The sequence below is a fragment of the Pseudophryne corroboree genome, chromosome 2 (genome assembly GCF_028390025.1).
Source record: "Pseudophryne corroboree isolate aPseCor3 chromosome 2, aPseCor3.hap2, whole genome shotgun sequence".
Classification (NCBI taxonomy): domain Eukaryota; kingdom Metazoa; phylum Chordata; class Amphibia; order Anura; family Myobatrachidae; genus Pseudophryne; species Pseudophryne corroboree.
This window is the reverse complement of record NC_086445.1, coordinates 402,538,771-402,551,473: the sequence shown is the minus strand read 5'-3', so window position 1 is coordinate 402,551,473 and position 12,703 is coordinate 402,538,771. Positions and strand designations below refer to the sequence as shown.

At 44.8% G+C, this 12,703-nt stretch overlaps 1 protein-coding gene across 6 annotated transcripts in view; it reads right to left on the bottom strand.

Annotated features, from left to right (window-relative positions):
• The window catches only part of FHL2 (four and a half LIM domains 2), a 159,345-nt gene that overhangs the window by 17,977 nt on the left and 128,665 nt on the right, over positions 1-12,703 (bottom strand). For all 6 annotated transcript variants that reach the window (XR_010220564.1, XM_063953411.1, XM_063953412.1 and 3 more), the window contains 2 exons: positions 9,220-9,394; positions 5,266-5,435 (listed from right to left, as the gene is read on the bottom strand). Coding sequence is in view for 5 of the 6 variants with exons in the window: in XM_063953411.1 (XP_063809481.1) it covers positions 5,266-5,435; positions 9,220-9,394 (345 nt within the window). In the remaining variant the exon portion in view is untranslated. The remainder of the gene's footprint in view (positions 1-5,265; positions 5,436-9,219; positions 9,395-12,703) is intronic.

Sequence of the window (12,703 nt, the reverse complement as noted above, 5' to 3'; positions counted from 1 at the left end):
TTACTCAACTGCATAAAACATCGGCATTACGTACATCTCTGAGTCAGGCTCTATGATCACTAGCTGAAATATTTGGATTGCAAAAAAAAAAAAAAAGTGGTGACAATACATACAACAAGCGCATCAAATAAGTGGTTGGATCATGGACCAACTTCGATCTGCGATCCTTTTCACAAATGATTTCCAATGGAAAATATCCAGCAAGGAAAAAGATAAAGTGCATATAGTGAAGTATAGTTAAAAAAAAATTCATGTAAAATCACATATCGCACACAACAAACAAAAGCAGCATGTAAGGATCCACATAGAGAGTCCAACAATGGGCAATTACCAGAAATAGGTGAGAACTGTCTTGCGGCAGTTCTTAAAAGCGCAGGGGTTGTATTTCCACGGCAACTGCAGCAGCTTCCCCACCATCCGTCTGGTCTTCCACACTGGATCTCCCTGTCTTTCTTTCAGATGAAGCCTCATTTGTGAAAAGGATCGCAGATCGTAGTTGGTCCATGATCCAACCACTTATTTGATGCGCTTGTTGTATGTATTGTCACTTTTTTTTTTTTTTTTGCAATCATTTGAGCCTTTCTTGGTGGAGGTGTCTTGGAGAGTTACCTCTGAGTGACTTATACACATTACTGAGCTGCTAATCCAGTGCGCACTGAAGACGGTGTCTATATCTTGCCTTTTTCCGAAATATTTGGATTGTATACTGGTCATCAGATTTGTGTTACATTTGAGATAAATTCTGTTTGCCTACTGGTAGTGCAAATCCAGGGCCGGACTGGTCATCTGGCACTTCTGGCAAATGCCAGAAGGGCCGATGGCCACGTGGGCCGGTCCAGCACTTCCGAGCCGACTTGAATCACTGAGACACGCTGCCGCTCAGTCCGTCAGGAGAGGAGAGCACGCCAGTGCGGCTATGTCTGCCGGCGTGTAGCGGACTTCAAACCAGCTGCCGATTCGTGAGCCAATCAGAGCTCGTGGACCGGCAGCCAATCAGGAGCCGCCGCTGCCGGTCAGCGAGCTCTGATTGGTTCACGAACCGGCGGCTGGTTTGAAGTCCGCTACATGCCGCCAGACATAGCCGCGCTGGCGCGCTCTGAGCTCCTGACACCCTCACATCACAGCCGGAGGAGCAGCAGCAGCAGTGGTAAGCAGCTGCAGCACTGCTGTTGGGGCAATTGGCTGGCACTGTGGGGGCATTTGTATACCTGGCACTGTGGGGCATTTGTGGATCTGGCCCTGTGGGGGCATTTGTATACCTGGCACTGTGGGGGCATTTGTATACCTGGCACTGTGGGAGCATTTGTATACCTGGCACTGTGGGGCATTTGTGGATCTGGCACTGTGGGGGCATTTGTGGATCTGGCACTATGGGGGCATTTGTATACCTGGCACTGTGGGGCATTTGTGGATCTGGCACTGTGGGGCATTTGTGGATCTGGCACTGTGGGGGCATTTGTGGATCTGGCACTGTGGGGGCATTTGTGGATCTGGCACTGTGGGGGCATTTGTATACCTGGCACTGTGGGGCATTTGTGGACCTGGCACTGTGGGGGCATTTGTATACCTGGCACTGTGGGGGCATTTGTATTCCTGGCACTGTGGGGGCAATTGTGGATCTGGCACTGCACTATTGGAGGCATATGTCCAGAGGCGGATTGGCCATAGGGTTTACTGGGGCCTGTTTTGTTTGAGGACGTGATGCTTTTTATTGACATAATGAATAAGATGCAAAATAATTTGCATATATGAAAATTACTTTGCCACTTAGCCTGTGGTTGCAGATGATCTAGTGTATGCTCTGTCTGCCTGCTTGGTTAACATATAAGATTGAGTGAATAGTGATTGGGATACGATTGGTGTAATAAGCAAGAAAATATATCTTTCTAAAGAATTATATAGTTTCCTAAATTCTGAAGGTGTATCATATAATGTGCTCATAAAATGTAATTTTATTTCTTTTTAACTTCCCCCTTGATGCTGGACATGCCCACTATCTGGAAAGTCTTGGGGGGAGGGTGCTGCTGCCATGGCCCATGGCTAGACCTTACACCTCTGGTGCTGCCCATGTGGGGCCACTAGCACAAATTTTTCCAGGGCCGCTTTTTGTTCCCAATCCGCTCCTGCATATGTCTGTGTATCACGTCCCATTTTAATTGGCCCCACCTCTATGGGACACTCTCTGTCTGATTGGTCGCCGATTAGCCCCGCCGGGATTGCACACAGACGCTCTCATTCTAGTGAATGGGGCGCGTGCGTGTTCACGCCCCTTTTCTGGAGCGCGCGCGCTTAGTTACAACCTTTATTTTTCCATACCCCCACTTCAACATTTCCACTTCAACCAATGGTTGTGTGTATTTCAATACAGAATGATGTACACTTGTATGTTGTTATAATAGGAATTATATTTGTTAGAGCATAGACTAAGAACTAGGAGGAGTCGGGAACAGTAAGGGGAGGAGTCAGATGCTGACACAGAGGTGGGCCTGTGTGCTTCAAAAATGCCAGGGCCTATTTTTGGTCCCAGTCCGGCCCTGTGCAAATCCATAGCCAAACCATACTTTTATTGTTGTGGCAGGCTATGCAGGATAGCTGTCACGATCCGGGTAACTGGACGCCGTTTCCTGCCTGTTAGGTGTCTCCTGAGGTTGGCTCAGCGAGCCAGGGCCGGGCTATAGCTATGTCTTAGCTTATATTTCATGGGTATTGCCTGCCGCGCTGGTTCAGCGGCTCCCTTTGTGTGTACACTTATGGTGGTGTGGCGCTCTCAGTCCCATCGCGGCTGTCACTGCTGCGCCTGTGGTCTTCCGCTGGATGCGCGTCCTCTGTGTGCTGCGGCCGCTGCTGTCATCCCTGTGGCCGCTGGGCGCATGGAGTTTCTGCTGCTGCGGCCTCTGTCGCCATTACCGTTTGACACATGGTTTCTGAGTGCTTCTTTCCCCTTCAATCACTGTCACTGGGCACAGCCATTTTTTATTTAGTCACATGATGCTCTTCTCACCTATCCGCAGGGCTGCTGAAGCCTGAGCTTAATTGTCAGCCAATCCCTGCTATCCATCAGGTATAAATATCCTGTCTCAGCACCCAGAAGGTTGTCAGTGCTTCCATTGTCTCTCCAGCGTTCCAGTGTGCAGCTTATCTAAGGACTCTCCTGTGAATACTCCCTGCAGTATAGCCTGACTCCCTGGTGGTTCCTCTCTGCGGTGCAGCTTCAGTCCTCCTGTGCTGATGCTCTGTGGTGCAACCTGACTCTTTAGTTCCCGCACCCAGCGCTAGCAGAGTGTACAACTCCGGCTTCCAGCAGCCACTCCCTGGCAGTCCTCTGTTTCCACCATTCACCTTAGTAGTGGAGCATAATTCCAGCTTTACCTGCGATCCCTAGCATCACTCCAGCTTTACCAGCGATCCCTAGCATCACTCCAGCTTTACCAGCGATCCCTAGCATCACTCCAGCTTTACCTGCGATCCCCAGCGTCACTTAAAGCTTCACCTGTGATCCCCAGCTTCACTTTATGTCTCACCTGTGTTCCTACGTGACATAAAGCACTCTCATTTCAACTCCGGATTACTGGTCGTTACCAGCTGTGATTCAGAGACTCACTTGTGACATTTATTGTTTGGTTGCACATTCTTGACTTTTACGATTTAATAAAAACCCTCAAAGATACCTCCTGTTGTCGTGGTCACGCCTTCGGGCAATTGGTACTACAATCACAGCACATGTCTAGGAGTCCTCTCCTACCTCCTAAGTTCACGTACCCGTCAACACCTGCAATTGAGGCCTCCAGCTACCGACACCAGCCCTCAGTTGTGACAATAGCCCTGTTGTTGTCTACTGACCACTAGGCAACTCTCTACTTCTGTGCATTTGCTGAGATCAGGGCTTGATTGGCCGAATTGTAAACCAAAGCTAATTTCAGGTTGTTTCTATATTCAATTTAATAAAAGATTTATTGAATCATAAAAAATGTTTTGAAGTTATTTACCAAGGGATCAACAAATTGTTGTGTATTTTCCAAGTCCATATTTTCCCAAAGTTAAGTGCATTTCTTTTAATTTTCCAGGAATTTTTATTAATTTCAACCCATTTCCTTGAACATTGCCCATTACAAAGAAGGAATCACTGTAATGTGGGGACAAGGGGGATAATTAGTGTGTATTGTGTGGACTGGTAAATTAATGTTATGTGGGGGCTTGTGTATGTGTGTGTGTGGGGGGGTTATATTAATGTTATTTTGATGGGGGGGAGGGTCTTATTTCTAAAATATGCATGATCCATTTCATGTAAGACCATTTTCCTTGGCGGGGGGAAAAAGGTTTATTTAACAAATGTGAATGCTGTAAATTTGATGGTGGGCTGATGGATGTAGGGACTAATGCTTTATGTTGGCTGCCAATTGTAGATTTAGGGGAGAGGCCTTAATTATTTGGCACTTTTTAAATGCAGGTATTTATTACCTACCTCTTGTCTAGACAGGCCCATCATTTTACAAGATTTAGACAAGCACCAATGGAACTTAGATGATTCAGAGTAGTATACAAACTCAATGTTTTGTGTATTAATCCGATGTTACAAGATCGGTGTATGCGCAGGATCTGAAATGGGCTTGAGCCAATCTTCTACTGCAAGATCTCTCACAGGTCCCAAAAGCCGCAGCACCATTTGGAACCCACTACTGTCTTCCCTGTAAAATGGGTACATACTGTATAGAGACCTCACAAAACAGCATTCACACTTTCTATTTGTAAATGATCTCCGGTGTCTCTCTGGCTCCTGTTAAAGTATAACCCAGAGCTGGACGCATCACTATGCAGTGTCGGGTGTGGTATATTACTGTATGTAGAAATTCACACTAGAGACCTTCACTAGGTCAACACAAGAATTGAAAATATCAACATGTTCATAATGTTGACATTTATAATGTTGAAATTCAGCATGTCGACACTGATGTACTGTTATCATTGTCCACAATGTCATTTTTTCTGGAGTTCAATCTAGAACATTAATTCTAATCCTAATTTTATCCCTTAGAATAACTCTAAACCTGACCGGTAACCTAATCCTAATCCTAAACCTAATCCTAACCTTATCCTTAACAATATCCCTATAACTAAGACTAATCCTTACCCCAACCCTACACTAATCCTAATGCTAAATGTAAGCCTAATGGAAATGTCAACATTATTGTCGACATTTTAACATTAATGATGTCAACATTTTAACTATCTCACTGTTGTGTTACTCATAGCATGGCTGCCACCTACCTTCTTGCACTGGATGCAGTGCATTGCAAACTGCTTCTCATAACATGGAGCGCAAAAGTTCTGGTTCTCTTTGGGGATGAAGCTTTTTGTTCCAATTGGCTGCTGGCAGCGAGCACAGATGAAGCAGGTCTCATGCCAGCTGTTTCCCTTATATTCCATCTTCCGTGTTCCTGTATGGCAATATTACATTGTAATAGTTAGGTGTTCACTCAAAGTTGTATCATTGTAGTATCTTATCGCCCCATAGTGCACTGCAAAGTGTTTTGTCTCTCTGTGATCCACATTATTAACAACAATGGGCCTGATGCAGGGGTGGACTGAGGTGCAGCATATAAGCGCAAAGGTCTAGTGTTTGGTACTTTACATGTGTGGTAGGAGGTTGGATTTGATGTGGGTTTACAATGCAACTCTTGAAGATATGTTCAGTTAGAGGCCCAATGTCAGCTTGACGAGGCTGAATGTGGTGGTGGTGTAGACCTAGGTTGTATTGGATTTTTAAAGTAGGTCTTCAGTTTTTAGTCTCTGGTTAGAGACATGCTTAGTCAATGTTGATCACTCTGAGGAAGCTGATGATACGTTGTGGAGTTGGAGAAACACATTCTTATACCACTTTGAATACCAGCTGGTGATCAACCACATCGCTGAGGAGTTTTCACCAAAAAAACTTGGACTTTATCTCTCCTGCCATTAAATAGCACTGCAACAGTAGCCAGAAGGACCAAATTGCTAAGACGTTATATTAACTCCGGATAAAAGGATGTGGTAAATGAATCTTTTTTTACTAATATAACTAATATTCTCATTCATGGCCATGATATCGATTTAATTCATAACAACTGAACTATCACTTAACTAACTGACTGAATAATACCCCTTTCACACCGCCAATGCCGGATCCCACCCGGGAATTGGAAACGGGTCCTTACCTGGTGGGATCCAGCATTGGACGCTGTTGCTGGCTTCCCCGACCCGGCAATATGCCGGGCGGGTTGCCATAGCGGCGGGGGTCGGAGCCGGTAGCGGGGGCGGCGCTGGGAGATGAGATCATCTCCGTGCCGCCTCTCCTTGTTGTAGTGAACGGGTGCGACCCGGGAGTCCGTTTACGCTGCCATTGACCCGGTATTCAACCCGAGAATAAACTGCTTTATTCCTGGGTCGAATTGCCGGGTCAGGCAACCCAGGATTTCGGCTGTGGCGCTATCACACTGCACGCTGACCCGGATATTGCCGGGTCCATATCGGGTTATTTGTGTGGTGTGAAAGGGGTATAAGAGATTCTTGTTGATGCGACAATATATCTAACCTGACAGCTATTTGCTACTAATTATTAACATCAGCCTGCCATTTGTTTCTGCAAGCAAGAAGGACCAACCAACAGTATACGATCTGGAAACTATAATGTGAATCTGAGGTCTATGGTTTATGTACTTTAAGTTGTTAATGGGTACATTATATTAATATAGTATTTTCTCTAGAGTCTTTAATGTCATTTTTTGGTTTGAGTTGATTCATTTTTTTCTGTCTTTTGGAAACAATTTAAGAAAGCTTGATTGTAATTGTCTTTCAAGATCAAATAAATATTATTTTGATCCTTTGTTGCGGGGCCCATAGGCTGGTGCCTACTTTGCCTATTTGCTAATTCGGCACTGGCAATAAATGTATGTGTAATACAATGCATGTTTTCATGAACACGGGTATGACAATAGTCCTATACTTTTTGTTTTACTCAATATATATTAGGGACTTATACCTTCTGGACCCTTCTGATAGACAGATAAGCCTTCTTTTAACTTATTTCTTGTACGTTTTCTACCTATTGGTTACTGTTTGGAATATCTGTGATTAAGGACCCAGTGTTTGGGCAGATAAGCTTGTTGTTGTTTTTTATCTTGTATGTGCAATACCTTTCGGTTGCCACTTGGAATATTATGTTGATTAAATTATTGTTTTTATATATAAAAAACATTCTACACAGTTTTTTTGGAACTTGCAACAGTTTCTAAATACAGTTCCTTTATATTAGAAAAATGTATATATGCACAACCATTCCTTGCACTATAAGAGGTTGCACTATGGGCCTAATTCAGACCTGATCGGTGCTGTGCCGATCAGGTCTGAACTGCGCATGTGCCGGCCGTCTCAGCCCTGCTATCGTCTCTGGGGGCGTGGTCCAGGCAACGCTGGCATGCCTGGACCGTCCGGGGGGGCGTGGCAGCTGCGTGATGTCACACACAGCCGCTGCGACTAGCACAGCGATGAGTAGCTCCATGCCAGTGCGCAGGAGCTGCGCTGCCGGAGAGCTACTCTTCAAGTACAAAAGCATCACTGCTGTGCGATGCTTTTGTACTTGTGCGACGGGGTAGGGCCTGACATGCAGGGCGGACTAGCCCTGTGCTTAGTGTCCCCTCGCATGTCAGTGTGCCTGATCGTAGATGTGCTAAATTTAGCACATCTACGATCAGGTCTGAATTAGGCCCTATGTTTTTATTGTTCTTTGTTTGTTTTGCATATACCGTAACTTGAATTCCACTATGGTCATTTGACTGAAGACTTTAATATAAAGGAAGCTAAGTGTATCTTTGTATCCCAATCTTTTTATTATTTTTCCACACCATTAGGTGCTATATTCACTCCAACGTACTATATATATATAGTTTTATATATATATATATATATATATATATATATAATATATTTACACACACACTCACTTTTCGCAGCAGGATGAAAAGATAACGGAACAGATTTTAGCCCCTGAGGAAAACCACAGAAGTGTGGTTGAAGCGGCCATTGGGCCGCCGCTGATTATTACTGTGTTATGCTGTTGGACCAATAAACTCTGCTTTAATGTGAGTGCTGGTCCGTTATCTTTTCATCCTGCTGAGAAAAGTGAGTGTGTATATTACTGCAATATGGAACTGGCACCACTTATTTGAAATAACCTTTTTAGAGTGCTGTTTCTTTCCAATATATATATATATATATTTATATATACCAAACTCCACAAGCCGGCACTCCATGGAAAGCCTTCAAATAACCTACCAGGGTGCACGCAAAGGGCCTGCCAACCCCCTATAATACACTCCATAGAATAGAGGCACTCCCGGACTTCAAAATTAGTGAAAAAAACGTTGTGGTTTAATTCAACGTTTCGGGGTACTGCTCCCCGTCATCAGCACGCACACACATCAATCAGTGTAATACAAACAGTGCACTGTTTGTATTACACTGGTTGATGTGTGTGCGTGCTGATGACGGGGAGCAGTACCCCGAAACGTTGAATTAAACCACCACGTTTTTTCACTAATTTTGAAGTCCGGGAGTGCCTCTATTCTATGGAGTATATATAATATAATATAATATAATATAATATAATATAATATAATATATGAATGGAAACTTTGAAATAGAAAAATTACTGTCTGTCAGCGTTCTCTTTTGTATTTTTAAGTACAATAACAGTAGTCCTGTTGTCCCCTCACTTTTGTTGTTTCCTTTACACATGGCTAAACTAGGTATCTTACTAGAAAAACATTAAAACGTTCATTCAATTGAACGATATTAAACTGGTTAGGAGGTTGGATCTGATGTTTACAATGTATCTCCTGAAGATATGTTCACTGAGAGGCCCAATATCATCTTGATGAAACTGAATGTGGTGTGGACCTCAGGTGTATTGGATTTATAAAGTAGGTCTTCAGTTTTAGTCTCTGGTTGGAGAGATGCTCAATCAGTGTCGACTACAGGTTATTTCCCTTTATGTACATTAAATAACATTTATACGTTATAATACTAAATAATCTTTCTGCATGAGCACTCATTCCCAACAAATGTATAAAACTATGCAGTACTAAGAAGTACAAAGTTATGACACTTCCATTTTTCTTGTTTTACAGATTATGGCCCAGTGATAGTGTCTCTACATATCCCCCCTGATTACCAGAAGCCTCTAACCTGGCATGATTGTCTTCTTGCACTCATTGCACTTGGATGAATATTCATTAGAGTAGCATTCAGTACAAATGAGGTGTTCATCCTTTGCAGCAAATGGCTTGTCTACCAATGAGCGCTTGCACTGGAAGCAGTTGAAGCAGGATTCATGCCAGTGACGATCCTTGTACGAAAGGTCCTGAAAAAGAAAATACTTTACTGAACAGTACTCATTTTATCTGATTAAGTGACATTACAAGTCTTGGAAAAACATGCCCTATTTTTACACATGGTGAGTTGAGCATGGGTAGTGGGTCAACAAAGATGAGGTAGGAATTGTAAATCACTACAGAGATGAGTGTGGATTAATGGATAGACAATGTAATGGTCGACACCCAATGGTCGACATGCATTAGGTTAGCAGATACAACATGTCGACAGATGAAATGACATGACATTGGTCGACACACAAATGGTTGCCAATTTTTTTGGGGGGCCAAATCTTGTATATTTCATGTTATGTGACCACCATCAGTACAAGCATGTACCCTGACAGGCGCGCTTCATTCGCCATGCTTCGGGCAAGGTGACTCGCTCCGCTACAGCTGCGCTCGCCACACGTTACTATTCCCAATTGTTGGAGAAACCACAAAAACATGTGTCAACCATTTGTGTGTTGACCATAGTCATATTGACCATTTGAACCTGTTGACTTTTTGTACTTGTCCACCATAAGCACTGTCAACCTTTCATCTGTCGACCTTTTGTACGTATCGACCTAATGTTAACCACAGGGTGTTGACCTGTTGTCTGTCGACCAATACACTGTTGATCTATTAGCCGAATACCTATAGATCAGGCATGTCCAAACTGTGGCCCTCCAGCTGTTGTGAAACTACATATCCCAACATGCCCTAACACAGTTTTGCTGTCAGAGAATGCTAAAGCTGTGTCAGGGCATGCTGGGATGTGTAGTTTCTCAACAGCTGGAGGGCCGCAGTTTGGACATGCCTGCTATAGATATATACCTGGACCAAGAATGGGAGAATGTATATTACACTGAATTAAATTAACCGTGCTTATTTGAAGTTCAAGACACTTTGGGGGACATGTACTAAGCAGTGATAAATGTGGAGAACTGAGCAAGTGGAGAAGTTGCCCATGACAACCAATCAGCATTGACGTAACATTTATAAATTGCATACTATAAAAGTATACAGAGCAGCTGATTGGTTGTCATGGGCAACTTCTTCACTGGCTCACTTCTCCACTTATATTACTGCTTAGTACATGTCCCCCTTAAACCTTAAATTACATCATAGAAGACACATGTACAGATAATCAGCTTCACTTTGTACCTATCATGACTTTTTAATAAGCAACCAAAATGTCACTAAGGGGGAAATTAATTAGCCACAGTAAATTACCACAACTAATTGATCCCCTGGGGGAAATTCACATATCCCTGATAGCCGGCACTATTGGGGATTTTCTTTCACCTGCCCAGAGGGATAACTGCATTGAAAAAGCATTGATGATCTGAAGGGTGTGGGACTAAACGATATGAATGACTTAATCTAGCCCCACCACTACCAGCGGAGCCTAATGACATGACCGTCGTAGAGGCTTGTCACTGACCTAGGCTGGGGGTTTTGTGAACTCGGGGGTTCTCCTGATGGTAGAGGAGAGGAACCACAGTTGCGTCGGAACAGGGATGGCTTGATTTAGGTCTTCCTCATACAGGACTCTGACAGAGAAGCTTGGTGAAAATATTAAAGGACTTTATTGCAGGAAGAGAGCAACACAATGTCACATAACAGAGAAGGAGCGTATGGAGAAATGTCCAGGAAGTACTTGTGAGTGATGGTAAAAGATACTGGTGATTTGAAGAACTTGAGAGCGGTGGTTAGGACTCTGATAATTTGAAGAACTTGAGAGCGGTGGTTAAAGACACTGATGATTTGAAGAACTTGAGAGCGGTGGTTAAAGACACTGATGATTTGAAGAACTTGAGAGCGGTGGTTAAAGACACTGATGATTTGAAGAACTTGAGAGCGGTGGTTAAAGACACTGATGATTTGAAGAACTTGAGAGCGGTGGTTAAAGACACTGATGATTTGAAGAACTTGAGAGCGGTGGTTAAAGACACTGATGATTTGAAGAACTTGAGAGCGGTGGTTAAAGACACTGATGATTTGAAGAACTTGAGAGCGGTGGTTAAAGACACTGATGATTTGTATATCTTGAGAGCGAGGGTTAACCTGCAGCCCACGCTGACTCCAAGAAGCACTGGTGACTGGAGCGCAATGGAACCCAGCAGCGGCTGGGAACGCTGGAAGCTGTGCAACAACTGACACCTGGAAATGCCGGAGACACTGGGGTTTGCTGCAGAGAGATCCGCCGAGGACAGAAGCACTGGCATCCACTTCAGTGGAAAAGACGATACTCAGGCGCCGAGGCGCTGCCCAGCGTCTGCCTTTGAATCTCCCGCCTCCGATGGATTGGCGGAACAGACTGATGACGTCAACTGCTCCCCGCCCATGTGATGCCGGGTGTCATGGCGGCGCCCCTGCCCCGTGGAACCGCCGGGAGCCGCGCCAGCCAGACGCCGGAGCCCGTGGACCACCGAAGGTGGAGGGCGCAACACAGACCAGCAGGCACGCAGGGGTAAGCGCGGTGAACGCCGCCTATGGCGTGTGACAGTACCCCCTCCTCCAGGAGTGGCCCCCGGACACTTTCCAGGCCTCGTCGGATGTCTGGAATGGAAATTCCGCACCAGTCGGGGAGCCATAACTTCAGTAGCCTTGACCCAGCTCCTCTCCTCGGGGCCAAAACCTTTCCACTCCACCAAATACTGCAGATTCTTGTGAAGATATCGAGAGTCAAGAATAGCTTTGATTTCAAAGACCGTTCCAGCTTCAGACTCTGCAGAGGTTGGCCTCGGGGACTTTAAATGGAACCGGTTTAAAATAAGGGGGCGAAGGAGAGAGACATGAAAGGAGTTCGGTATCCGGAGGTGGGAAGGCAATCCCAATTTGCAGACAACCGGGTTCAGGACTTGTAACACGGGGTAAGGACCAATAAACTTTGGGGCAAATTTCATAGTGGGCACCCTTAACCGGAGGTTGCGGGTGGAAAGCCATACCCTGTCACCAACCTTGTATTGGGGAGCTGCTCGTCGCTTTCTATCCGCAAAGAACTTATAGCGACCGGAAACCCTCTTGAGATTAGCATGAACTCGACTCCAAATTTGTCTGAAGTGCCGAAGAGTAGAAGCTGCAGCAGGAACCTCCTCCGGAGGACAAACGGGTAATTCAGGAACTCGCGGATGGAACCCATAATTAATGAAAAATGGGGACTCACCAGTCGAAGAGTGGTACAGATGATTATGGGCAAACTCGGCCCATGGCAACAGTTCCACCCAATCATCTTGCGAAGGAGAAAGATAAACACGGAGAAAAGTCTCTAAATCTTGATTGACGCGTTCAGTTTGCCCATTGGTTTGTGG